General features: G+C 45.5%; 2 protein-coding genes across 2 annotated transcripts; both read right to left on the bottom strand.

The window, feature by feature from the left end:
• Positions 1–8: 8 nt before the first annotated feature.
• Positions 9–8,729, bottom strand: LOC131084394 (acyl-CoA (8-3)-desaturase-like). Its single transcript, XM_058025834.1, has 12 exons — positions 8,511–8,729; positions 5,801–5,911; positions 5,223–5,420; positions 4,145–4,246; positions 3,853–3,981; positions 2,737–2,794; positions 2,305–2,381; positions 1,760–1,857; positions 1,360–1,456; positions 613–692; positions 379–504; positions 9–60 (listed from the first exon to the last, which is right to left on the bottom strand). Exons 1-12 carry the CDS (start codon positions 8,727–8,729, stop codon positions 9–11), a joined length of 1,347 nt encoding a protein of 448 aa, XP_057881817.1.
• Positions 8,730–16,222: 7,493 nt separating this feature from the next.
• On the bottom strand, positions 16,223–25,373 carry LOC131085320 (acyl-CoA (8-3)-desaturase-like). Its single transcript, XM_058027320.1, has 12 exons — positions 25,128–25,373; positions 23,025–23,135; positions 22,556–22,753; positions 21,692–21,793; positions 21,432–21,560; positions 20,247–20,307; positions 20,060–20,136; positions 19,482–19,579; positions 19,076–19,172; positions 18,793–18,872; positions 18,276–18,401; positions 16,223–18,081 (listed from the first exon to the last, which is right to left on the bottom strand). The coding sequence occupies exons 1-12, from the start codon at positions 25,323–25,325 to the stop codon at positions 18,030–18,032; spliced, it is 1,329 nt and encodes a 442-aa protein (XP_057883303.1). The 5' UTR covers positions 25,326–25,373; the 3' UTR covers positions 16,223–18,029.
• Positions 25,374–27,512: the final 2,139 nt, after the last annotated feature.

The raw sequence follows: 27,512 nt of genomic DNA, 5'->3' as shown, positions 1-27,512 counted from the left end.
GCCAGTTTCTATCCATGCAGATATGCTTCCAGCCAGTGCTCCCCAGAATCCTTCAGGGAACTGCAGGAGCAGAAAGGAAAAAAGATCACTTAGGAGGAGACAGAGTTCGACTTTGAGGAAGGCCAACTGTAGTTGTAGAAATAAAAGGGAAAGAAATGGATTTTAAATTGCATGAACACCTCATAGCAAAGTCTGACTGCTGGCAATGAGCTGAAAGGATTTAAAGAAGAGAAAAACAAGCTTTGAAACTCTAAAACTTTAGAGAAGTCTAAATAAACTCTAGATTTCATCTCGCCATGGACATTGATTTGAAATGGCTGCCTGGGTGTCTCTTACCTGCCACCACAGAGCAAAATCATCTTGTTCATTGATACTTACTGCAAAATGTCTACAAAGGCTGTCAGCAAAGGCTTGGTTTTGTACTCAATGCCGTGCTTGTCACAGAGGCTCTTCACCAGGGGAGCCACTTTGCAGTAGTTGTGCCGAGGCATGGTGGGGAACAGGCTGCACAACGGGATGAGGGAGAGTTATTGCAAAGCTTGGCTTTCTCCCTCTTCAAAACATCCCCCTGCCCCAGATGATTCCCATTTTTTCCCCCAGCATGGTACTCACTGATGCTCGATTTGGAAGTTCAGGTGCCCAGTGAACCAGTCATTGAACACAGACTGGTTCACGTTGCAGGTTGCGTGGAGCTGGGAGGGAAAAAACCCAAAACCCTCAGATGATTTAGATTTTATTTTCCTGCAAGTCCAACAATTGAACCCCAGCAATCACTGCCCACCCTTATCTAGCCTAAAAATCAAGGCAAAGTCAGGGATTACAGCCATCATTGCCCTGAGGAATTCAGCACAGTCTAGACTAGCCAGGCTGAGTTTTTCATCCTTGATAAAACAGGAAACTGCTGCAAACCCACTATGTGGGATGATACTGCTGGAGGCAGGATAGATGTGAGCAAAGCTCTCTTTACATGTTCTTTTTTTATCAGGCAATTTCTTCAGATTTATCTGTAGTAAACTTGCAGCCTGTAGGGTAAAAATCAAGGTATCCCACTTTGCTTCCCTTTGCTTGGCCTAAAAAGGAAATTGACTGTTATACCACCAGTACTTTTCTATAATAGGGAGGGGAAGGGGTTGTGAAAAATATGTCAAGGCCTTTCAGTGAATAAACAGTATTTTTTAAATCTAGATTTCTTGTTTTCCAACTAAAATTTTAAATGGCTTGAATATCACAGAAAGGTTTATTTAATGAAAAGAGGCTTATTTAACCTCATTAACAGTAAATCTAAGAGAATAACAACACTGTCTTTGTTCTATAATTTAGACCAGCAGACCCAGTATTCCAGAAGAAAGAGTTTCTCACCTGAGTAGACACCCAGTCTTTGTTCTTGTCATAATCAATGTTCATTGGGATGTGGTTCATCTGGGACACCCAAATAAACCAGCTACTCTCAAGGTACCTGGGCAGATAAATCCAGAAACTCTTGTCATATCTCTAATCCCATCCAAACTTAACACTAAAACACTTGGCTAAGTCTCTTCTTAAGTTAAAAATCACTTTTGGAGTTTAAGAACCACTCAAGTTTTAGATGCAGATGTCCCTGAGCGGCCACCACCCCCACCCCCTGAAGTTAAACTGTTTCTTCTGGACTGTTTATTTCTGAGAAAATCATTGTTTAAGTTTTCATTTCTTTCTTTTGAAGCTCAATATTGATGACAAATATTAATTATGGGGCTCCAGAGCCCCATGTGCTCTGAGTTACCTGGACAGCCAGTAGTATATCATGAAGGTTTTAAATCCCATTAAAGGAACATACATGAGGCAAACTCGGATGTTGAAAGTCACAACCAATATCAGGTCCTGTAAAAAAAAAGCCAAACAAAAAACCCCCAAACAAATCAGGATGAAAATCAGCGTTTGTTGATCAAATGCCTCCATTCCATCCTATCCCTTTTTCTTGAACTGCAGCTTAAAAAATGTTCTGATATGCAAATTTCTGATTTGTCAGGAGTATGCTCCATTCTGCATAATGTGGGTGTGTCCCTGAAATATTCCTGCTTAACCATCAATAACTGCAGACAACAGCCCTGCCATCATACTCTGGGTCTGGGAATTTCCTGGTAATTTTTATTTATCTGCTAAAAGGCTAAAAAGCATCTTCTAAACTATTTTCTCTTGCTGCAGCAAGCCTAGAATCAGCCTTCTCTATCCTTCTTCTCTCTTACCCCCCAGCCACCTGACCAATAGGAGGTGAAGGTGGATACAGTGACATTTTTGGGGTTTTCCAGACAGGGAAGCGGTGCTTACCAACCACTTTTTCCTCTTGATTGCAAAGTAGATTGTCGACAGCTGGAAGAAGGGTATGATGGCGAGTGGGGCCAGCACTGAAGGACAGAACAGAAAAAGAGAGATATTTGTAATTTCACTGCATCATAAAAATAATTCCTCTTTCCAGTAGAAGAAAAATTGTTTTCACTCATATTAACCTCCATGCACCCACATAATCTCTTCCTCTTTTCTTCTCATCACTTCTCCATTTCTTCCTCATCCCTGTATCTGTTTGATACACCCCCATCTACATCTTATAACCCAAACAGACACTTAAGGGGTAATTCCTCCTCATGGGACCTTCGTTAATGTGAAGGAATCTTCCTGGAGCTCTCACTTCAATGGGAATATCTTTAAAAACCCTTATTTTGTGGGGAAGCAGATGCACTTGTGGTTTTAGGGGATACTCACAGATGAAATACTTGTGCTGGTAATTGTAAGGCATGAACTTCTTCTTCTGCTTTCCAAGCTGAAAAATGAAAAGATATTGAAATATTCACAAAAAGCACAATTAAGTTTATTTCTTCACCCTGTAATTTTTCACCAATTGCACAAAAAGTTTCTTAACATCACCCCAAACTTTTGTGAATATAATTCTTCAAAAGACAAAATAATAAGGAGCTAAAGCAAACTACTTTCAGAGCTCCAGTCTGCACTGGATCAACACTGGAGCAAAAAGCAGGAAGACATGAGAACTGATTTCCTACATTTTCACTCCACCAAACCCACTGGAGCACAGCCAGCCTGCTCTGGATGTTCATGCTCCTACATGAGAGCTCTTTCCCAAAATCCCTGACAAAATCCAATGGTTTTCTATCCATAAGCATTTTGTATCTCCCATTGCAGGAATATATCTGGGACAGCAGAGCTGGAATTTTCCATGTGCCTTGGAGAGTTTCATCAGCAGGTAAAAGAGAGAGGCGTTATTTTAAGAGGCTGGTGTATCTCGCAACGAGGCTGTTTCATCACTAAATGATGAGTAAAAAGAATTACAAGGAAAAGGCAAACGAGCCCTTGCCTATCCTGATGCTGTCAGAAACCATCATGGAAGCAGGGAGGATCTATTCATAGCTTCTCTTTTTATGAAAGCCATAAAGTTCAGGATTAGGAAACCCTTCACTGTGTTTGGTTCGGAGCACGGCAGCTCCGCCAGCCCTGAAGGATTTGGGTGCCCAACAGCTCTGGCAGCCAGGAGGATCCAGAGGGAACATCTGACTCACTACCACTCTCTAATGCAAGGGGCTGACTCACCCCTGGAGCTGCCTTAAGGTGCTTGCCCTTACTTAAGCACTGATTTTGAGCCTTTGTTTCTCAGGAGCAAGTGCCTCAGCATTGCAATAACACAAGATTTTCAGATCTTGGAAAACTTTAGGAATTATCATAAAATCCTAGAATAGTCTGGGTTGGAAGGGACCTTGAAAACCACTTTGTTTCAAGGCACAGTCTGGGTTGTTATTATTCTATATTAGACACATATCAATACATATCACACTCTAGCTTTCTGTGACTAAATCTGCTTTTGCAGACCTCCATGGAGAGGGTCTTTCCCAGGCTGAAGAGCAGCGGGTGCATGTTGAGGTCGGGGTCCTTGCGGAAGCAGTTGGGCTTGGCGTGGTGCTGGTTGTGCAGGTGGTTCCACCAGCTGGCAGGCAGCCCCTGCGTGGGGAAAAGGGCAACACCAGGGATTCAAACTGGAGCAATATCAAGGATCCCATCTCTATTTACTGCAATTCCCTCACAGGAGACCTTGCCTGGATTTAGGGACACTCCCATCCATTGCTTAGTCCCGATCAGCCCCAGAGAACATTCCCACCACTACCTTCAGCATGTTTATCACCACGATCTGCAGGAGACGATTCCACCTGGGCTTCCTGAAGACAGAGCAGTGCCCCAGATCGTGCTGGAACCAGCCCATCTGGATCTGGGAGACAAAAAGATCACTGAGGAAAGAGAACTGCTTCATTGCAATAATTTCCCTTGTGAGTCTCTGTAACTTCATAGTGTGAGTGAGCTTCATCCTCCTTCTGATGTGTCAGGAGACACTCATAGGGCTGGGAACTTCCATCCAGGCCACTGTCCACTACAGCTGCTCAATTCCAGATATTAGTTTCATCAGGAATATTACAGGGAAAGCAGCGAAGCATCACTGCAATTAACTTCACTGTCACAGCATGGAATTGTGTTGCTACCATCACAAATCATTAATTTCCAAGTAACCAGCCACAGCAAGTCTGTGGCTTCACTGCATTCCACATTTCCATGGAAATACAAGACTGCTCTTTGAGGGACATCTGCCTTAGCCGATATTAGGCAATTAAAACAGATTAATTAAATAAATTAGCTCATTTGCACCTGCTCCAGGGGGACCTGAGCAAACTTAAGCATTCAGGGCTAATAAGAAAATCTCGTGTTCCTCCCTCCACCACACCCTTCAATTTCTCCCATCTAAGTGCCACAAATCCCTACACCCACACTGAAATTGATCCTTTGCTTATATGGCTGAATTTACTAATCCAGCAGAAAACTATTCAGGTCTAGAGGGGACTCATAAAGGACAAAAAATACCAGAGCCATCTGACAGAAGAAACAGAGAGCCAAAAGTGCAAGTGAGAATGAAATATTCCTTCTTTTTGTTGGGGTAAGTGATTAAATCAGCTCATCCCATCTTGTGAAAGAGCCAGTTCCACAAGAACCCCACCATCCCGATGGAGCAGCCTGTCAGCAAAATGAGATCTGCTGCAGGCAACAAAAATTGTGACGTAGAACGTGCCTGTCATCTTCAGCCAGATAATGGGATCTAAGGAGAGGCAATGCCTGGGATGGGAGCATTCCATTAATCCTCTCCACCTGGAGAAGCCGAGGGCGTCTGCAGCATTGAGCACCCGTCAGCAGTTTACCTGGGCAGTGGTGAAGAACACCATGCCAGCCAGGAAAGGCACCAGGGATACGCCAAAGTACCAGAGCACGAGCCAGGATGCAGCATCCAGCACCAGGAGGTGAAGGAAAATCAGGAAGAAGAAGAAGTAATTGGGCCTCAGAAGTCCCATCTTCTCAATGGTGCAGCGCAGCTCACGAAAATCCTCCAAGAGGGATTTCTGTGGGTAAAGTGAATATTAATGCACTATTTACTTTGAAAATAGAGCAGAGCCAGGAACCCCAAAACAGCCACAGAAGTTTGAGATGTCTGTCAGTAGGGGCTCTGTGCCAAAACAAGCATAAAGTCAACAGACTTTGCTTTGATTCTGAGACACCCCAGCGAGGAGAAAAGATCAAGATTTGGGGCTCTGGAGCTCGTTCCTTGCTCCCAGGGGTGGATTTAGTGATGTTGGGACAGTCACATTTCCATGCCTGCCTGTCACCACCCACAGCATCAGGTGTGCTCCCTCAGAGGCCATTCCTGCTACCTCTCCTGTCTTCCTTCTCCTTCCATGCTGAACCCTGAGCCATTCCCACCACGGGAATCTAGGGCACTCACCTTTTTATTGGACTCAAAGCTGGGTTGATCAGGTGCCAGCTCTCCAATCAGCAGAGATTTCAAGTACTTTTTCACCAGGCTCTTGTCGTTGTGGAATGCCACGAAGGCATCCTGAGGGACACAAAGGGAGGGAGTGAGAGAGGGCACGTGACCGAACACCAGAGCTGAGCCTCTCATTCCCCAAGTCTGGATTATAACACAAAATCCTGCTCCCCTTGTCCATTTTTGTCTTTTCTGTCACTCTTTCCTATTAACTGGAGCTTAGCCCAAGGAAGCTGGAGGAGTTTCAAGCGCCCAGATTTCATAAAAGCCCCTGGGCGAGGCTGGTAATAAACATGAAAGGGTTTGATGAAAAACCCTCTGCAGGGAAACCTGTTCCTTCATCTGCTTGTTTCAGCACAGTCTGTCCCTAGAAGGCTCCAGCCAGCAGCCCTGCCCTATGGATGGGACCCAGGAGCAGGGAATGAGGTGTGTCTCTGCCATGCTTGGGATGAGGCTTTGAAATCCTGTCTGTGCAACACTAAGGCCATACAAAATAGATGCTGAAGTCTCATATTCAGCAGCACAAACTGGGTGTCTCTTACAGTTCCCTCCCAATTTCCAGAACAGGTTGATGTTTTGGGGATGTGGGAACACTAATGACACAAAAGATCCTGTCCAAGAACCATTTCAAATCACAGTTTCAAATCAAATATAAACAATGGAAAAAGGATGAGATTCCAGATAAATCAAAACTCCTCTTTAGCTCGTGTCCTCAGTAGATTTTCCAGAAGAAAGGTAAAGAGGCTGGCCATACCCTTTTTTCTTCCAGAAAGAGCAGATAGAATAAAATCCTCATTTTGAACAGTCTGGTTTTGCTGATTTTGGCTCTGAAAATCAGCAGGGATGAGCACAACCCAAATATTCTGCACAGGTCAGGTCAGGATCAAATCCCTGGAAGAGGACAGAGGACTTCCTTGGAGCCTCTTGGCTGGAGACAGTCTGTCTCTGAGTACTGTAGTCTAGAAAAAGTCAGAACAGGGTGACTTTTTAGACACTCGGGCTTTTCTACAGACATCTAGTGACCCTTTGTCACAGTGACAAATGAACAACTCTGTCCAGACCAAGAGGACTGGGGAAATCTTTCCATCATAATTTTGTGCCCCTCATCCTCCAGGTCCTCATACATTTTTATATATCCCTTCATCTTGCCAGGAATTCTGATATAATCCATTAGTATCGATACTGCAGTTTGGAAACAGGAACCAGAATCCTTTCAAGCAGAAACTCCTATCCATGAGATCACTATCACAGATTCTTATCACTGAAAGCATTTAAGTCCTGCCTGTTTTTTCTCCTCTCTGGTCTTAGGCCCTGATTAGCATCTTACTAACTTTAGGATTAAGTCTAGAGATTAACTTTAAGAACTATCACCTACAATGCACATAACTCACAACATTTGACATCAGTTAAATGCTCTGCAATGGTCATCCCTTGTATTTTCAAAATAATCCCCCCAGAGGAAGAAAATTCTCACTATGTATGGACTATTATTAGTTCTAGAGCAGTCAAGAGTTGTTGGAAAAAAAACACCCTGGATCCTGGTTTTAGGTAAAGTCCTGCACCAGTAATTTTTTGAGACACCTTCCAGTTCTGCTTTTCTATGTGGATTTCTTGGACTATATGGAGAAGCAGCACTTTAAAAGCAAAAAGGATTAGCAAAGTCAAGACAGAAAGTGTTGTTAGGATGCAAAACAAACCCACATTGAACCCACAATTTTGGCTACTTGTTGTTGTCCTGTCTTCAAAGGGATATAGTACAGCTAGAGGTTTGAAAATACCTTTAAGATCAAGTAAAATCAGATTGTAATTATTGCTACAATAAAAGCAAGTAAGATCAAAGGTCATTTTTAAACCCATTCACTGCGGTTAAAGCCCCTGGGTGTCTACAAATACAATGATGTAAAGTGCAGGTCCTTTCAGGAGCTGGGGAAACATAGCTTGGGGACAAATCATTCCATGCATTCTGCATTCCTTGACTCCTTCAGTAAAAGTCCAGTGGCAGAAAGTGCAGGAGATAGCACCAGGATCTCAGGGCTGGCCTATGCTCTGAAGGTCAGTGAACTTGGGAGAAACCAAACAAGACTCAAACCTCTCCTTTTGCTTCCTCTGGGATCACCAGGTGTTTTTCTGCCCCAGTTTCAAGCAGGGTGCAAGGGATGAAATGGGAAAAGTAACTGATCTGGTCCATTTTGGGCTGGGAATTAGAAGTGCTATCCCATTCCACACGCTGAAACATGAGGAATTAAGACAGGCTAAGCAACTTTCTTCAAGTCAGAAAGTCTTGTCGTGACAAGAATTAAATCTCCCACATCACAAGTTTATACCCATGTTTCCAATGCCCAGATTTCTGCCTATTCAGAAATTCAGCATCTCCTTTCAGCATAGTCTGGGAGATCTGCTTAGAATTTATTATTCCTGCCAAAAAGCACCAAATGATTTTAGATAAATCCTCTAGATCAAAGATTTTTGCAGGAATCCCTGGAAGGTCTGCGTTCAACTATATTTGTAGGACTTTTCCTCATGTCCTGCAGCCCAAGGTCATCATGCTGCTTTCTCAGTCCTCTCTCTGACCAAGCACAGCAATGACCACCACCAGCCAGGATTCCCCACCATGTCCTCCTTCCCTGACACTGGAACCACCTTCTTCCACTGCTTTCCCAGCTCTTACCGTGGCATCCTGCCCGGCATAGTGGCTGATAACCCGGCTGCCCCCGGGATGCCTCTTGGAAAACTGGCTGACATCATAAACCTTCCTGTCAACCACCAGCCACTGCTCCCGGCCCTGCCCGCGGCCGTTGCGGATCCCGATCTCTTCCCAGGTGAAAAGCTGTGGAAAGGCTGGAACAGGTCCCGTCTCCTTCTCGCTGGGGCCAGTCTGTGGAGCCATCCGTGCTGGGACTCTCCAGCGCCAGCTCCCTGTCCAGGCTGAGGGTGGCCCATGCTGGCCTGCCCGTTATACAGCCCCACTCCAAGCCACTCCCTGCGCTTCCAAGGGCTGGTTGGCTCTCCTCGCCCAAACACACCCAGCCCGAGTTCCCTCCTCTTTCAGACGCTTGGACACGCCTGTGAGGAAAAGCCTTGCTCCTTCTTGTCCTTTCTGAGCTGCCTTTGCAAGGTCTGACTGCTCCACTGAACACAAACAGGAATAAAGACAGAAATTTGGGAAGACCACCTGTTACCTCTAAATGGCCTTATCACCACCCAAACCCTTCAGGTTGTTCTTGGTCTTTGAAATTTTCTTGACTCTGGCATGCCAAATTAATGTGCCTTTCTTAGCTAAAAAATTGATTAAAATACCACCAGATCAGAGTAGAGAAAGAATGCATTAAGAAAGCATTCTTTGTTTCCAGTTAATTTGGCTTCTACATTGATAATACTTTGCATACAGTTGGTTTCAGAGTTTCTTTTAAGTTCCTGAGGTCATGCAACCACCTAATTGTTCAAGTCATTCATTCATTCATAAGTCTATAACATTAAAATATTTTGTAGTAATAGCAATAGTAATAAGAGTGATAAAGATAACAACAACAATAATAATAACAATAATAATAGCAGTAACTGTTAACACCAACTTTGGCTATAAATTCAGAAGCCTATGCTTAAAGGCAATGTTGACACAACTAACTTTACTTAAACACTGCTCCTGCAGAAACCAAGCCTAAGTATCTCTGATATTGTGAAGGTCTGCTGCGCAATAAAGAGGTAAAGAATTCTCAGCTGTAATAAAATGCATTGACAAGGCGATGCCAAGTTTCCTATGAACTCACGTCAATTTTGCAGAAAAAATTAAGCAATAGAAATTAAATATTGTCCTACTTGAGATCTAGCAGTGTCTTGATCCTGGTTGGGTTTTTTTAAATCCAAAATTCCAAGCCTTGGGTGCTTTTGAGGAAGGTACAAGCAGCAGGCAGACATGGTACAGTCTGGGGTGGTACAGATGGGTTATTTCCATCATACCCCTCTGTAATGCAATACTGTGTTAAATCCTGACTTTTCACCCTTGCCCCAAATGTTCTATTTATGTTTCTGAATTTCTTAGGTCTATAACCCCAGATGTGGCCTGCAGTGATGCCCAGTCCCTGCCTGAAGCCAGGCAGCTGAAGTTCTCAGCTATCTCTTGTGACAATGAGCTTCCCAGACAATTCACACCCTGGGATTCCAAGAAAACTGCTTGTTGTGTGAGCTCCCAGTTCTGAGAAGGACTGAAAACACTCAGGTGAAGTTGCAGACTCCAGGCAGGACAGAGAGATAAAGATAAAGGTAGATAAAAATGCCAAACTACTTTCTTGACCAAGGTACCTTAGCAGAGTCAGGCGTTTTCCCTGTCTCCCAAGCACAGAGTGGGCAGTTTTCTGGCTGACATAGAACTCCATATTATGCAAGTCTAATTCTTCAAATCATGTAGCATCTTGCAAATTAATCAGTCAAGCCCCAAACTGCCATTTAAAACTGTCTGACATGTGGCAATTGGTGAACCACCCAAAGTAAAAGAGAAATGTAACTGCTGCTATTCATTGGACAGTGATAAAAGAATGGGAGGAATAATTTCTATCCTGCTGTCACATTGTATTTTGTAACTCTTTATCTTGCTCTAAATAAAGGCTGAGAGTGTCCACGCTAATGATGTGTTCATGATCTATGTACATGTGCAGAGTCTTACCTAAATCAATGTTCAGTACTTGAGGTGGTGGCAATAAAATATGCAACAGTTTGCGCAATTTCGTGCAGATGTGGGGTTTTGTGCACATGTGAAAATATCAAGTTACTCCATAGCTGGCTGAAAGTACAAAAAATCCTTCCCATGGCCCTATATTCAGACTTGAACATGTCTGAAAAGGAGATAAAAATGTGGGGTTTGGTTTCGGTCCTCGAGGAGATGCAGGATAAAGAGCCAGGAATGTGTTGGAGTGAAAAAATATGGGATGTCTCTGTCTATACCCACAGTCAGCAGCTGGGACTTTCACTGTTAACACTGTGGGTGCCAGCATGCACCAAACTGGTGGAATTAAGTTTGGGAACTCTAAGATGATTGTCCTCTGTATTGACAGTGTGTAAAAATATTTATAGTCCAAATTTATTCAGCATCAGATCCCATCCAGAGGGGCCTGTAACACCCACTGATACTCTGTTAAATTAAAATAAAATCCCTTCCCAATGTGAAAGCAGAAGCTGCCTCTGTCTATATGATCCGGGTTACCAAACTGATTCCAGAAGCTCAGACAGTGAAAGGCATGGTCCTGCTCACCCAGAACAAGGATTGAGAAACCTGTTGGAGTGAATTTACACCATACTCGGTGTTCTGCAACCGCTGCCCACACACCTGCCAAGAAGCGTGTCCTGCGCTCCCGGGAGCTGGTACACGTGCACAGAGCTGCTCCCCAGCCCTGCTCCCGTGACTCAGAGCCTCCTTGCTCAGGCTCCTGACAGTTTCCCAGATTTCCAGAAGGACACTACGTGACTGCTCAGCTGGCAGTTGCTGCCTCAGCCCTTTTATTGTCTGGCACGTAAATGTTTGCAGCTTACACTTAATCCACTGGAGATAAATAAATAAATAAATCCGAAAATAAATCTGGTACTGAAATACCCCAGAACATTTGGAAGTGGTTGATGATCTTAGAGGTTTTTCCAGCAAGAATTAATGATTCTTGTTTCTAAGAAAATCTTCTTTTCCAGAGAGGATCTTTAGGTTCTGAGTAATACTGTCTTACTTTTTTACAGGGTTTTCATGGAGTCTTGCAATTGGGAACACCTCTCAAGTGGGGCTCCCAGGCAAAACTGGGTGCGTAATCTCTACTTTATGAAGTGTAAAGCCTCACTAGAGTTGTTAGATAGAAGATAAACAGTTTTGGGCTCAACAGGTCTCCAGAATTAGGTGTCAACAGTGGGGAAAGCTGGAAAAGTGTGACCTTGGATGAGCATCTACAAGTACACCTGCACTTCCTTCTGGAAGCAGAGCTGAGCCTCTCTGCCCTGTCCTGGCTGCTCTGGAGCCATGGAACAGCATCTTTGATCAAAGCAGAGATGATCTGAGATGTCTCTGCATCAGAAGGCAGGTAATTTATATAACCTAATTTATATAATATAATTTATATAACATTTATACCTAAAATAATACCACCTAATTTATATAACATAACTATGCTTTGAAGAGTTTGTCCTCAAGGGACTCTGGAATGGAGCTCACAGGATTGTGGAGGGTTCAGGAATGCTCTGCCCTACAGTGGCTCCAAGGAAATTACCTGCATCCATCCACAGTCAGCACACACATTCCTGTGCACAGAGTCTGTTTTTCTTCCTGGATTTCATGGACTCTCCTTCAAGGCTCCCTCTTCTGTGACTGTGATGTGCCTCATCCCAAACACAGCCAGGAAATAGAAATAATTAAAATTATTTTATCTCCAGAACAAAACTTAATGGGGAATCCATAATTCAAGAAAAAGCTGCATTCAGAAAGATCTTTACAATCTTTTCAAGTGATAAAAAACTTGCACAGTTGGCAAAATTTTGTTTTGGAAAGGAAAAAGACTCTAGTAATTTACTGCTTTTGGATAAAAACATAAGGCATCATGTCAGTCAGGAGGAGAAAAGGACCAGGTTTTCCCTTTTTTAATATATTCGATGTTGATGAAATACCACCCTGCACCTCAGATGGAGCTACTTACCAGCAATACCATGTCCCATTAAATTGAAAGAGAAACCTAAAGCAAAACCAAAGGGTTTTTTTATAGACAGAGTCAAGTTTGTAATGGACACCCTGCCCTGCGGGATTTAATTTGCTCAGATATTAAAAATTTTTATCAATTTTGTTTCATTCCTTAGTCCAGATATCAATCGTAAATTAACACAGGGTTTTTTTTCTCTGTGAAAACCATCTTCACACCCTTTGCAAAAGAGGAAAAAAACACCTGGGAAAGCCACACCTTCCCTCCCAGCTTTTGGTTGCATTTTATGAGTAAACAATAAAACCCTGAGATGCTAATTAGAATGAGGGCTAAAATTAGGCTCTGTAATAAGTCCTGTGAACCTTCTCATCTAAATCTCCCCACAGAACATTAAATTGCATTAAAACACATATTATATAATTTTTTTTGCAACTCCTATGAAATAAACCCTTTGCACCCTTCAGCTTCACGAAAGAATCAGAAGAATGAAGAATCAGAATCCCAGGGGCTCTTTTGTGGCTTTGAGATCTAAATTAAGCTGATCTAAAGTCATAAATTCTGTAACTCTCCTCTCCCAAGTGCTCTACATTGTTACAAAGAGTAAGACATAACATGATCCAAGTCAAAATTGTTAAATGCCCGTAACAAACCCATTTTGTTTTCTCACTGTTGTGTATTTGTGGTTGGTTTTTTTTCAGACCAGGCAGCATTTTTGTTGCATTTCCTGTGCCCAGTGCAGAGCACCCACTGCTTACAAACTTGTGAATGCTCTAGCTGCCTGAAACTGGGCATCCACAGAAGAGAAACTCCACAAAAGGTGCCCATGCTCGAAAGTTTAATACTTGGTTTGTGCAACCTTAATTAGGAACAAGGTGGCCTAAGCCAGGATTAAAACACCCACGGTGGCTCCATGGCCTACACTCAGAGCACCTTCCTCTCTCTGACCTTCCTGTGGGCCTTGGGCCACCTTCCAGCCTCTGCAATACACGTGGCACAGCCAATATTTGGCCATTATTCCTTCCCTGGCATTCACCATCTGCCTCTGTCCTTCCTCAGCCACATATTTTGGGGTGTATTCTTAGGGCAATGTAAATATTTTGCCTCAGAGATGTCCCTCATCCTTAAACTTCTACATCCTACCCTGCCTGCAAGGGCACCACTCATAGTTTTCATATTTTGTTTCTTCTTTTGCAAAATTTAATTTTCCTTTGACACTTTAGCAATTACTAAATTGCTGAAGTTACTACAAGTAGCAACTCCTACTTGTAGTTCCATGACCTTTTCACTGTTCTTTCTATTCCCAATCAGCCTCACAGGTTGTCCCTCATCCCTCAAAAATGCTCTCCTGTGTTTGTTTCTCCCCTCCTTGCTAGGGATCTAAGCCCCATAATTTTATTTTGGCAATTTTGGAATATTTGCTGAAGACAGAAATACCTGTGGCTTTCTAGTCTCACATGTTTTTGATCTTCCTCTATGGATGAGGGGAGAAGAGGGAACAAAACAAAGAAAATGTCAAAACCTGAGCTCATTGCAGATCTCCACTCACCTCTTATTTTACTTGGGCAACACCCAGCATTTCTTACCTCACCTTGTTTCTTTTTCCTAACCAACTGGGAGACGATCCTGGAAAGGAATTCAGGCTCACTTGTTAGAACATTGGCACCCCTTCTTGCCAGAAGAATTTATCACTCTATCTTGGTCTGCAGCTAAATGATGGGTTAGTGCTCATCTGAAAAAGTCTATTATGCAGGAGCTGACCTAATTAGGATAATACTGCCCACAGGCCTGCCCTGATCTCTTCCTGAGTCAAAGCAAACATTATACAAGGAATTATCACTCATAAAATTGAGTTATTCTTGAATTTTTATATTAGCCTTAGAGGACAATCTAGCACTGCTCCTGCTAATTGGACTAATTAACCTTGGTACTTAGAATTTGCACTTACACTGTATCTTGAACTGGTATTGATCCACACCTCAGATCATGCTGCTGAATATTTCTTTCTTACTGACAGATTGAAGTATTCTCTGCTCTAAAACTTCTCATTTTATGATCAGGTCACTGCCTCTTCTTTTATTGGCTCAGGGAATGCTGAGTTTTATTCTCTCACCAAAAAAATCACGACTGGCAAGAGCCTAAATGATGAGCTGCAAAAATCAAAAAGCCGGGCTAGTTCTTGGGAGCAAGGCCAAGGGAGATTACTATGGATCAATCAGACCTTTGGAAATTTTGCCTAAGGGGCACCATCATAACCAGCATTTCATATAAGCTGTCACGGGTGTATCATTACCTGTTGCTGTTTCAAAACTATTCTTGGTGGAAATTCCTCCCTATTTTCTGAACATTTAATACCAGTCCCTTCAGGAGATTCAAATCCCAGCAAAATCTCTTCCAGTGTAATCCTCTTCCTTTCCCACCCATAAGCAGTCTTGCATTACTGCACTTGTCCTCTACACCTGACCTGTCATGAAATCTCTTTATGTTCCTTGTAAAAGAACCTTGGGAAGCAGCAAATCCTCTTGTTTATGAGAGACTCAGCTGTGTTCATCATCCATCCTGTGGGATCTACAATCAGCTTGATTTCCCCTACTTTTCTAAAGGTGAGGAAAATTCCATAAAGAAAACCATTTCCCTCTTCAGGAATTTGGGATAATGGATGCAAACACATCCACAAGTTGGGCAAGGACTGCAAATCCACACCATTAACAAGTTCAAATGGGTGGGTGTTGGCAAGGGGAAAACTACAGCAACTTTCAGTTGCCCCATCACCCTTAACTGTATGAACATCACCCTGACATTTTTGCAATTCCAGTTGCTCCATTGCTGAAGATGTTCCTCCCTGATTTGGAAAAAGCTACTTATTCCAGGTTGGAGCCACCTCTTTGTCCAATCATATTCCACTTAACTGGACAATCTTCAAAGCCTTATGAACCTCTGACATCTTCAGGAACAATGTCCTCTTCTTCCTGCCATGAGCAGGGACACCTCCCACTATCTCAGGTTCCTCCAAGCACAGTCCAGCCCAGCCGTGGACACTTCCAGGGATCCAGGGACAGCCACATCTTCCCTTGGCAACCTGTACTGGGGCCTCACCACCCTCACAGGGAAGAATTCCTTCCCATTACCCCACCTAAACTTCTTTCAGTTTGAAGCCATTCCCCCTTGTTCTGTCACTCTATGCCCTTGCCAAGTCTCTTTCATGATCTGATCCTTCCCTTCTGATTCTTTGAGATGTCCTCCTCCCCTTCTGGTGTCTGAGTGCCACCCTGTGGCTATTCCAAAATGTTCAGGTTCCATTTTTAAGGCCAAAAGGTTTCCACTAGATGGCAAAGTTGGGGCTGGTGTTCTTCCAAGGTCGTGTAATTCAGTGTATTTCCTCAGCCTGGAAAACTCTCTGGAGAACTCTTCTCGAGCCTGGATAACTTCCAGGAAACTCAGCACATTCATACCTGGTTATGTTGAGTCAGGTCCCCTTTCACTCTTACTCTTCAGGATTGTGAATTTGCTCATCTGTGTTATTTTTCCTGGTTATCCAGGCATTCGGTTTATTGTATGGTGAATGTTCCCTCTTTATTGTAGCAGGGAAAACACAGGAGAAGCACATTCTGGAGAAAGAGGTTTATGACAGTTCTCTCTCTGTAGTTGTGGACAGCCATTTGTTCCACCTTTTACAGAGTGAAGACTCTTGCACAGATGTATTTTACTCTGATGACAGCACAAATTGGTAAGATAAGGAATTTTATTAATAGACTTTCCTCCATCCACAGTTGTAATATGAGGGAAAGAAATGGAGCAGGAAAAAACCAAGATAAAACAATAACTAAGGCCCACTTTCTCTATGGTCTTAATCAACAAGTATTTGATCGCATGATGTATTGTTATTATATAACAATATATTATTATAACAATAACAATATTATATATATTATACAGGTATGACAGTATTATTATTCCCATTACAATTCTATCCTGTGCTTAACAACACTCTTGGCCTGAGAAGATCTATTTCTTCCATTCTGTCAACACCTCATCCTCCTTTTGGATGTTGATTGGGAAAAAAATTCCTCAACATCAACCCATCCCTCCTGGATTCTAATCCACCAGTCCCTGGTGGACCAGGGTGATGGAGCATCCTCCTCAGTGATGTGGCAGGTGCTACATCCTGGCTTGGCATCTGTAACGTTGGGGCAGTAAACTAAAAGGCCCCAGGAAAGGCAGTAAGGTATTCAGTAAATCCCACAGGATTGGGATGTGTTTGGAAGGCACATCATCCAAGAGAGGGAGACCAGCAATGTTTTGGCTGAGGAGTGCCTGTGGATATGCAGCTGAATGGAAAGTTAAACACTTTTAAACAGCAATCTGACCCCCACCACCTTTCTAACTTAGATCTGTCTGCTGCTCAGGCAGGAATGCCTCACTCTCCATGGGCCAGGAGGCAGGAATTCTCTCCTTTTAAAAAAATCACCCAGAGGTCCAAAAAAGCCCAAAGCTTCAGGCACAAATCAAGAGTGATTATGATCACCCTTCACACAGAATCATTGTAGAATGATTTGGGTTGGAAGGGACCTTAAACCTCAGCTCATTCCACCCCTTGCCATGGTTTATTGTATTCCACTAAACCAGGCTGCTCCAAGCCTTGTCCAGCCTGATCTGGAACGCTTTCACTTCCTCTGTCACTCCTGTAGGGATCCTGGGTGTGGACAGGACAGGTTTCTCTCTCTTCTGACTCAGTAATGGCTTCACAACACTCCAAAGTCTGGCACGGAGGAAACCCCTTGCAGATCCCCCTGGAATGTCACCAGTGGCCAAATAACCCAGAGGCTTCCAGGGATGTGGAGGGCAGCATTACCACAGAATACAGCCCATGGAAAAACCTCCACTTTCCTGTTTCCCTACCTCAATTAGAGCTCTAACTAGATCCTGTTCCTAGAGAGCTGTTGCCTGCACCTCCCCACCCACATATGTACAAATTGGTCTGGGAGCTCCCTATTACAAACAGGGATTTGAAAATACTGAACCTACACAATTCCTTAGAGCTTCCACATTTCCCTAATTCCCACATTCCTTGATTTCACACTGTCCCAACTTTCTTACTACACTCACAGTGAGAGCCACCCCAAAAAGCCTATGTTAGATAAGACGCTTCCTTCCTATATACTCAATAAATGAAGGATCAGCAGATGGAAAGGAATCTGTTCCCAGTCCCAAAGCTGCACCCAGCTTGGTGGGACACAACCTCCTCCATCCAGCTTCTCCCCAGCACTCAGCACCACAGAAGAGGAATGAAAGAAGCACAAGAAAAAAGTTAAGAGCACATATTACAAAAAAAAAAAAAAAAAAACAACAAAAAAAGAAAACCAACCAAAAAAAAAGAAAAATCATATTAATTACATTCATCCATGGAATTAAGCAGCACCACCTCCCCAAATCTGGGTTAGCCAGCTCTCCTCAGTGCAGGATCTTCAGGGTGACCACCACAGGAGGCAGCAAGGCTGGGGAATTCCTCTGCAGGGACCCACTGCTGCTTACTTATGTAGATAAGCATCGAGCCAGAGCTCTCCTGAATCTTTCAAAGAGCTGCCAAGACAGAAACAAGGGAATGAACCCACGTTCCAACCAGAGTCTCATGGGGAGAAGTCTACAGGCGAAGCAAAGGAGCTCATGAAGTGATTTGGGTCAGAAGGGACCTGTAGAGCTGCCCCTCCCTGTCTGTTCCCTCCCCTTTTTCCTCCACAGCCCCTGCCTTGGGAGCACGGCGGGTCAATACTCACTGCACGATGTCTGCAAAGGCTGTGAGCAGAGGCTTGCACTGGTACTCAATGCCATGCTTGGCACACAGGGACTTCACCAGAGGGGCCACCTTCCAGTAGTTGTGCCGTGGCATTGTAGGGAAAAGGCTGTGGGAAAAGGAGGTGCTGATTCAATGGCATCCCTCACCACCACATGGAATCCTGGCCCTGCTGCTGGGTTTAATTCTGGAAGTGCTCCAGCTCCCCTTGTGCCAAAGCCATGGGTGCTCTGCAATGTCTCTCTCGTGTCCCTTCAGTGCCTGTGCTGGGAATTCTCCCCCCTGTGCCATGCAGCTTAGATCTGAAGTGGTGCTGGTGCTCACTGGTGCTCCAGAAATTTTCATTTTGGAGCTCCTGTTCTGCCCCCACACAAAGAGCACAAAATGAACCCCCATTATCTTTTGTTCCTGTCTCAGCTGATAGAGGGACCTTGAAGGCTCTTCAGCCCTGGTGTATCTAGCACTCCATGGAACTATTCCCAAGCCCTGTTTCCACTCACTGGTGCTCGATCTGGAAGTTCAGGTGGCCACTGAACCAGTCATTGAAGAAGGACTGATGAACATTGCAGGTTGCCTGGAGCTGAAAGAAAAAAACAGAAGTCCTGTTTTAAGTATTATTTTAGCAATGCCCTGTCTCAAACACAGGTTTTTCATCCCCACAGGAATTCTGGCTGGACACAACAGCTTCAGGAGTTATTTCCAGCCAACACAAACTGGCCAGGCTGAGATAGATGGATTTTACACACCCAGAACTGTCATGTATCTCCATAAATAAGGTCTCACCTGGGTAGAGAACCAGTCCACATTCTTATCATAATCAATGTGCATGGGGATGTGATTCATTTGTGTGACCCAGACAAACCAGTTGCTTTCTATAAACCTGTCAAAAACAAAAAACCATCACGGATCACACACCCATGATGTGACAAGTCAGTACAAAACACTTGTGCACACACCAGCTGGTTGTTGCCTGACAAAATAAATACCAGAAACACAAACAGATCAGACCTACACACACCTTCCACCTCCTGCAGCCTGACAAGAAACCACCCCTGTCCCACCGAAAGGATCAGGACAGAGAAGAACAGGGAGTGATGAGAAAAATAACCAGGGGGCTGGAGAGAAGCTGACACGAAGGATTGATACAAACTAGGCAGAGAAAATGTTGGAATTGTCAGTTGGATGATACCTGACTAGCAGGTGGAGCCCCAGGGTACCCTTCACACCCAGGAAGGGCAAGTAGGTGAGGTAGAATCGGATGTAGAAGGACAGCATCCAGGCCAGGTCCTGCAGTACAGGGGACAGGCAAAACTTCATTAGAAGGAAGAATTTCTGACTTCTGAATTTACCATAATTCCCTTTAAAATCTCCCATAACATCTTCTACTGATCAATTTTTCCTCCCCAGACTCATCACAAAGTAACCTGACACCATTCCCTGTGCTCAGGAATTATCCTGGTTCCATGAGCCCAGCAGAGGGCCAACACCAGACAGGACATGCTCTAAAGCACCACATTTTCCCCTGGATCTAAAGAGGAATCAAGCAGTGAGAAACCCTAAACCCAGAACACCAGAGAACATCTTTTATTCCCCAGAGGATCTTTCACAAAGAAAGGCTGTGGAAGATCCCCCTTTGGCAAACACCATTCCCAAATCTATACCCACATCCTTTGCTGCACACACACACACACCTCCCAGTAAATCTGGCACTGGAATGAATCCCTAAACCCAGGAGAAGCCCCCCTGGCCCCCGTGGAGCTGACTCACCACCCACTGCTTCCGCTGCACGGCGAAGTAGAAGATGTACCACTGGAAATAAAGGGGCACCAGCGCTGGGGGACCGACTGCAGGGACAAACAGAGCCATGAATTATCCCAGCAGGATGGGATGGAATGAGAAAACAAGGGGCAGAGTGACTGCTGGCCATGGAACTGCACAGGGGGAGGTTACTCACTGATGAAGAAGTACTTGTGCTGGTGGTTGTAAGGCATGAATTTCTTCTTTTGCACACCAAGCTGTTAAAATACACAAATTACTCAGGCCATGAAGACACCTGTGCACACACTCCTAAACTTCCAGGAGATGTTCTATCCAACCAAGCCAGCATCCACCATCCCCTGGAAGAGTTTTTACCCTGCAGAAGGGGCTGGGCAGTGCCTTGTACACACACAGTGACCTGCACAGGAAGCTCTGCCCCTACAGAGGGCACAAGCTGCCTAAAAATGCTGAAATAGAAACCCACACAAACAGTTTGCTGACAAAGCAGAGCTTCAGAACTAAAGAACCCCAGGCTATGGTATTGTTTTGATACTGTTAATGAGGATGGCAGTGCGTGGAACTCCCATCTCCTTGCAATTACTCTGGAAAACAGAGAAGTGAGCATCTAAGCATGAAACTGTGTCCACAAGAATGAGGGTGAACAGATTATCTTCCCTCTGAGGCTGCTCATTTTTCAATGTTTGCTGTACAAACATAACAGATCAAGCCACTGGCTTCCTTAAGGAATGCCATATCACTGTACATGCTCAAATTAATTCCCAATAGCTCATCCCTTAATTTCAATACAAATCAGAGCATTTAAAAGTGACACTATGAATTTACATATCTTTTTTTTAAAGGACAGCAAATGCTAAAGCCACTCATTTAACTGCAGAGCTGTACCAGAAACAGAACTGGACTCCAGATGGGAACCACTGTGACACCCACTGCCAGGCTGAGACCACTGAAATAGCTTCTTTGATCAGGAATTGTAAAAGTTCCAGACAGCCCTGGCTTGTCATCTGCTGCTTCCCATCTGATCCCCAGATCACTACAATTAGTCACACTGATCTTGGCAAAAGAGAAAAACTTGTAGTTCTGATCTTCATAAAACTGAAATTCTTTCATCAAGGGCAATAGGAACTTGTAATTGTGGCAAATATTTCATTCTTATCTTCCAACACCACAAAAATAACTTTGAGTGAAGCTTTAAGAATACAAAGGTCTCAGAATTACTGGAATATTACTGAGGAATATTAGGGAGTAGTGGAAGGCAAAGTAGCACCCCATATAAAATCATACTAATTAGTGTCCAAGTTCTCTGCAGCTTCCCAAATTTGAATCCCATTGCTGTCACTTCCCAGCTTCTCTCAGGTCTCACCTCCACAGAGAGGGTTTTCCCCAGAGCAAAAAACAAGGGGTGCATGTTGACATCGGGATCCTTCCGGAAGCAGTTGGGCTTGGCGTGGTGTTGGAAGTGGAGGTGATTCCACCAGCTGGCCGGGGCTCCCTGTGGGAATGGATGAGGAGAAAGTGCCCTACAGAAGGTGGATCTTCTGCCCTCGGTTCCCTCCTTACCCTGGGATTGGTTCTGGTGGCAGAGCAGGGCTCTGGCAGCCCCTGCCCACAGCCAGTGCTCACCTTGAGGTGGCCGATGACGAACTTGTGCACCCAGTGGTTCCACCTGGACTTGCTGAACACTGACAGGTGTCCAAAATCATGCTGCAGCCAGCCAGCCTGGGCCTGGAATGAAGAATACAACAGTGCTGCTGGGGAAAAAGAGCTGCCAGGAGGGTCTGTGTATGAAAAGGGCTTTCTTCTCCCTCTCCCACGCTCCTCACAGCGTATCCCTGGATAGCAAAAGCACTTCCACTGCCAGGGCCCAATCCCAACTCTCCTTTTTCACTACACACCAGTGCACTCCAGACTCTGCCTAATGACTTTTAGTCCTGGACAGTTGTTTCCATGAGGAAGGGAAAAAAAGTCACGGGAAAAAAAACAGCCACAGAGCTGAGAACCAGCATTTATTCCCTCACAAAACTGCTCTGAAATCGGCAACAAAGTCTCCTTTAAGGAGCAGCTTGCTGCTGCCTCCTCCAAGTACTTGTAATTCCAAGGGGATCACTGGCCAGGCAGGAATAGCTGGGGCTTTGAGAGCTGCTCTGCCCTCTCCTCTAACTCCCTGCAAGTTCCCATGGGAACACAGTGGCTTGGCCCCTGCACACTGCCTCGGAGTTCTGGCACCGTGGAGCTCAGGAGCGGGGCACGGCTTTCATCGTGTGGGCAAGGCTGGAATAAGGAAGGCTTTGATGGAATACGGGGAGGAAAAACCGAGGCAAACCCTGCTCTGCCACAGCAGCATGTGTAGTTTTGCCTTTTAGTGGAATCCAGAGAGAAGCAGGATTTGAGGAAGTCCATGATGATAAGATCTGTCCCCTCCTGATGGCAACAAGCCCCCAAGCCCCAAATTTGGCTTTTTGGGGCTTATTTTGTGTAGTTGCTCACCTGGACAGTGCCCAGAAGCACAGCAGAGAAGAGGAAAGGCACCAAGGATGCTCCAAAATACCAGATGATGAGCCAGGCTACAACATCCAGCATCAAGATGTGGCAGAGATAGAGGATGAAAAAGATGTGGTTGGGCTGGAGAAGCCCCATCCTCTCCACGGTGGCACGAAGCTCACGGAAATCCTCCACCAGCTTTTTCTGTGGGGAGACACAAAAGCATGCACTGGTCAGAAAACACCTCAGGAACATCAATAGCAGCATAGTTTTCCCTCTCAGGGATGAAAAGGGAGAAAGCTGAGGGTCACCTGGAGACAAATCTTTGCTAAAACTACAAATAATGATGTGAAAGGAACCTTCAACAGTGATTCCAGGAGATCCTGTGATCTTATGTACAGGGACTTCTGCCTGCCAGTCAGAAAAGTTAAACAGCACAATTTCAACCCCAAAAGCAAGTTTTTATGACACTCACGTTCTTGCTGGGCTCAAAGCTGGGCTGATCTGGTGCCAGTTCCCCAATCAGGAGAGGGTTCATGTACTTCCTTACCAGTGCCTTGTCAAGATGGAATGCAATGAAAGGATCCTGAAATGCAGACAGAGGAACAGGAAGAAGAAAAACCATCATTCAGGTGGCAGCAAAACAAATCTATTCCATGACATGCTGGAGTATTCAAAAGATTCCTGTTGGGGAAACCAGTTACTTTTATTATTTAAATGTGGTGTCAATTTCCATGGCAACCAGGTGAAAAAAACCACTAGTGGCTTTTATCACTACAGATTCTGTCCCTATATTTAAATTACAAATCCTGTAGGCACACATGGCCCTTTGGTATCTAATTCCTGATCTCCCATTCACCTCCTTTTTGACATTTCCCTCCTGATGCCCAAATTAGCATATTTTTACAATCTCCCTCAACCTAAGGATGTGGGGTTTTTTTAATTTTCTGGGACAATATTTGCTTGCTGGGCATCACTTTGTAAGATTCCTGCATCATTCATTGTTTATGACTATAATTACTAGGCCATCATTGTGGGCTTTAAAAAAAAAAAAAAGGTGCTTTTAAAAGATCTCTGGTCAGGAAAGGGGTTAAAAATCAGGCTTGTATTGCCAGCTCTAGGTCAGCTGTAGCATCCTCCCTGCTCACGGTCACTGAATAAAGAAGGGAAAAAGAGAGGGGAACCAACATTTGCATTTTCTCATTAGAAAAGGGGGAAAAATGGGGAGGAGTATGTGGGCAGAGCAGGGGAGGATGGTACCACACATTTAGACCAATCCTTTCCATCGAGGCTGTAAAACCTGGAGTGCAATCCCAGCTGGTGGTTAGGGGACGGCTGACTGCACCTTCTAGAAATCAGAGGAGTTCTTCCTTTACTTCCCATTTTTTCCTGGTTTTGTGGAGTCTTGTTCTTTTGATCCCCAGGGACAAAACCACGGGGAAATAAAACTTGGCAGGGGTTTCTGAGCGGTCAGCAGTTCAGCTGCAGCCGGCGGTGGCACTGATATCATCACCATCACCTAAAGAATGCAGCTGGCTGCAATCCCACCGTGCAGCCCTGCTCACTCCATGGGCTCACCCTTTTCTGCTCACAGAAACTCAGAATGTTCGGGTGAGAAAGGCCCCTCAAAACTCATCTCATTCGTCCCATCCAGGGACACCGTGCAGGTTGCTCCAAGCTCCACCCAGCCAGGCCTGGAACGCTTCCAGGGATGGGGCTGCACCGCTTGTCTGGGCAACCTGTGCCAGTGGCAGGGCTTTGAAAGCGCACATGTGCACTCTGCCCTCGCAAATGTTGCAAATTCAATTGATATTTTTGGCTCTAAATGATATTCCTACCATGGGATCTTCACGTGGAGACCTCAAGTTCCAGCCTGGCCGAAACACAGTCCATCAACACCAACCTAGAGGTGGATTCCCACCCCATATCCACCCTTGGGTCCACACACGCGCATTTGGAGAGATTCATGGAAAAGGAACAGGCAGACAAAGGAAGGAAACACCACTGGCAAAGCCACCCTACTCCAGCAGCATTTACTCCACTCTGCAACAGCCGCTGGCACTCAGACACGAGTGATTCATTCCTTCTTCGTGACTGAAATACGACTTTCAGTGATATTCTGCTCTAGTGCCATCTCTCGGGTTCGGGAAGTTGAGGAGGGCGAAGGCAAACAACAACTCTGTCACCGCGTGTGCCACACGGGTGGCAGCACCCGATACTGCTCGGCGTGCAAAAATTACCGAGGGGATTGGGTTATTTTTTATTCCCGGCTGCGGCTTTTCAGTCATTCCTCCAGCAGCGCTTCCTCGTAACAACAATCCCAAACAATTCCCGGCGGAGCGTGCGCTGTGTGTCCCCTTGCACACCGCTCCCCGCGTACCGTGTGTGCCACAGCCGAGGGTCCGGGCGTGCGACACGGGCTCCGTGCCTGCTCCCAGCCCCCGGGACCCTGCTCACAGCTCCAGGGATCCCGCTCCCAGCCCGAGGGACCCTGCTCCCAGCTCCCAGCCCCAGGGACCCTGCTCGGCGCTCATCCCTCCCGCAGCCCTCCCTGCCGGGGCCGCAGCCGGCCGCTCACCGTGGCGTCCTGCCCGGCGTAGTGGCTGATGACCCGGGAGCCGCCCGGGTGTCTCCGGCAGAAGTGGCTGATGTCGTACACCTTCCTGTCGATCACCAGCCAGCGCTCCTGCGGCGCCGGCCCCCGTCCATTCCGCTGCCCGATCTCCTCCCAGGTGAAGCGCCGCATCTCCCCCCGCACGGGCTCCGAGCCCTCCATGGCCGGGATCGGCTCGCCCGGGCTCGGCTCGGCTCGGCCCGGCCCGGCCCCGCCTCCGCGGAGCCCCCACGCCCAGGCCGGTCCCCCCGCCCCGCCCACTGGGCTGCGCCCGCCGTGCGCCCGCCCCCGGGGCTGAGAGGGGCGGCCGGCATGCCGGGGCCCTCGGGGGTGGCGCAGGGACGGAAGGGAGCCCGGGCTGTCGGGGCTGGGATGGCTCCCGGAGCCATTTCGGAGAGCAGCGAGTCCCCCAGCACTGCCCAGCCCATCAGTCACTGAACCACGGCAGCGTTCGGGTTGGAAGGGAGCTCTGGGGATCATTCAGTTCAACCTGACCCTGCCAAGGATGGCAGGGCACTGGGACAGGCTGCGCAGGGATCGCAGGAAGGATGTGGAGTCCCCCTCTCTGGAGTCTCTAAACCCACCTGGATCCTGTGTCACCTGTCCAGAGGACCCTGCCATCCTCAATGTCAAGAATTTTCACGTTGAGGTGAAACTCCTGGAGTTTCAGTTTATAGCCTTTGCTCCTCGTCCATGGGCACCATGGAAACATGTTTCCAAATGCCACATATATGCGGTTTTTAAATCCCCCCAGCTGATTACACCACTGCCCCAACTGTCTGTTCCAGGGCTTGTCAACCCTTCACAGCAATTCTCCTTCATATCCAACTTAAACCTCCCCTGGCACACCTTGAGGCTGTTTCCTCTTGTGCTGTCACTTGCTACCTGGGGGAGACACCGACCCCCACCTGTCCCCACTGCCCTTCCAGGTGATGCCTAGAGAGGCTACCTGGAACAGAGGGCAGACAGAGTTAAAGGAATAAAGCAGGTATTTATTAAAAGGCCTCCAAAGGATACATCCTGGGCACAACAAGAACCTGGCCATGTCTCTACCCAAGATGCACCTAAGATGAAGGGATCATGAGTTTTCACACTTTTATAAGTTTTGGTCTATTTACATATTGGGGTTAATTGTCCAATTACAGCTTCAGGTTATGAAGTCCCATCCTCCCAGTTTGCTCTCCTCAATCCACTGTTTACACTGGGCTCAAAGCTGCAATGGTGTCCTTGGTTCTGGGGCTGGAAAAGGATTGTTTTGTCTAACTAAACTGTGAAGACAACTTGCTAACACTTTATGTGAAGTTCAGAGTTATATACTAATGCAGTGCAGAATCTGGAACATATGAAAGCTAAAACTCAATGCATCACAGGGAGTTTCCCTTCCTTACACTCAAGTTCCTTCTTTTGAACCACTTTTACAACCTGTTCCTCCTTATTTTTATGCTGATTGTGACAGATCTTCCCTACCCTTGATTTTACTTCCCCTTTCCAGAAGATTCTTCCCTCTCTTCCATCTGTTCTCCCTTCCAGCTGCCTCAGCCTTTCCTGTCCTGAGGCTCCTTTTGGCTGCTCATGCCTGGATATGCAGCCAGAGGGAGGGAAGGTGTTGCCACAGGTAAATCACATCAAAACCCTGCAGATGATTCTTCAGACAGCAGAATAATGCTGGAAGAGTGAATGATGCTAAAACAGACCAATCCCTCTGTGTGGGACCTCATCCATATGAGTTACAAATTAAAATTCCTCTCCCCACACTCATCTCCCTTTCCACAGCAGCAGCCTTCTCCCTGAACTCTCGTTATTGATCCCAGATTTCTTTGTTTCCATTCACACCTTCCAATCTGACCTAGTTACAGCAATTCCAGTTGAAGGTAACCATAGAAACAAAGAGCCACCAGGCTGCATCACCTGATGGCTACATCACATCTTGGAATTCTGTGCCTGGAAAACACTGGATGGACTGTTTTTATTTCCGTCCCTTCAGCAATTCATGTTAATAAAGATTAATGGATGTTTAGTATCTTTCAAAACATAATTATATTCAGAACCGTGCAGTAATTATTTCAAATTATCTTTTTTTCCCATGATCAATTGCACAACAGAATATTTATCTTAAATGTAGTTGGTATTTATGATCTTTTATCATGAATACAGGGGGCATGCAGAGATCAGTTTTCTTTTTCCTATATTTGTTAAAAGCAAATAAATTCCATCTTCCTACACAAGTTAAACCTTTGGATACTTGCTTTGAGGGATCTTAACAGGCAAAAAGCACCACTAAACTTGATAAAATCCACTCTTGTTCCCTTCATGTGCTTCCTCTGGTTTCAGCAGCTATAAGGGCTGTTA

This window comes from Melospiza georgiana, chromosome 6, assembly GCF_028018845.1.
Source record: "Melospiza georgiana isolate bMelGeo1 chromosome 6, bMelGeo1.pri, whole genome shotgun sequence".
Taxonomy (NCBI): Eukaryota; Metazoa; Chordata; class Aves; order Passeriformes; family Passerellidae; genus Melospiza; species Melospiza georgiana.
This window is presented reverse-complemented; position numbering and strand designations above follow the sequence as displayed.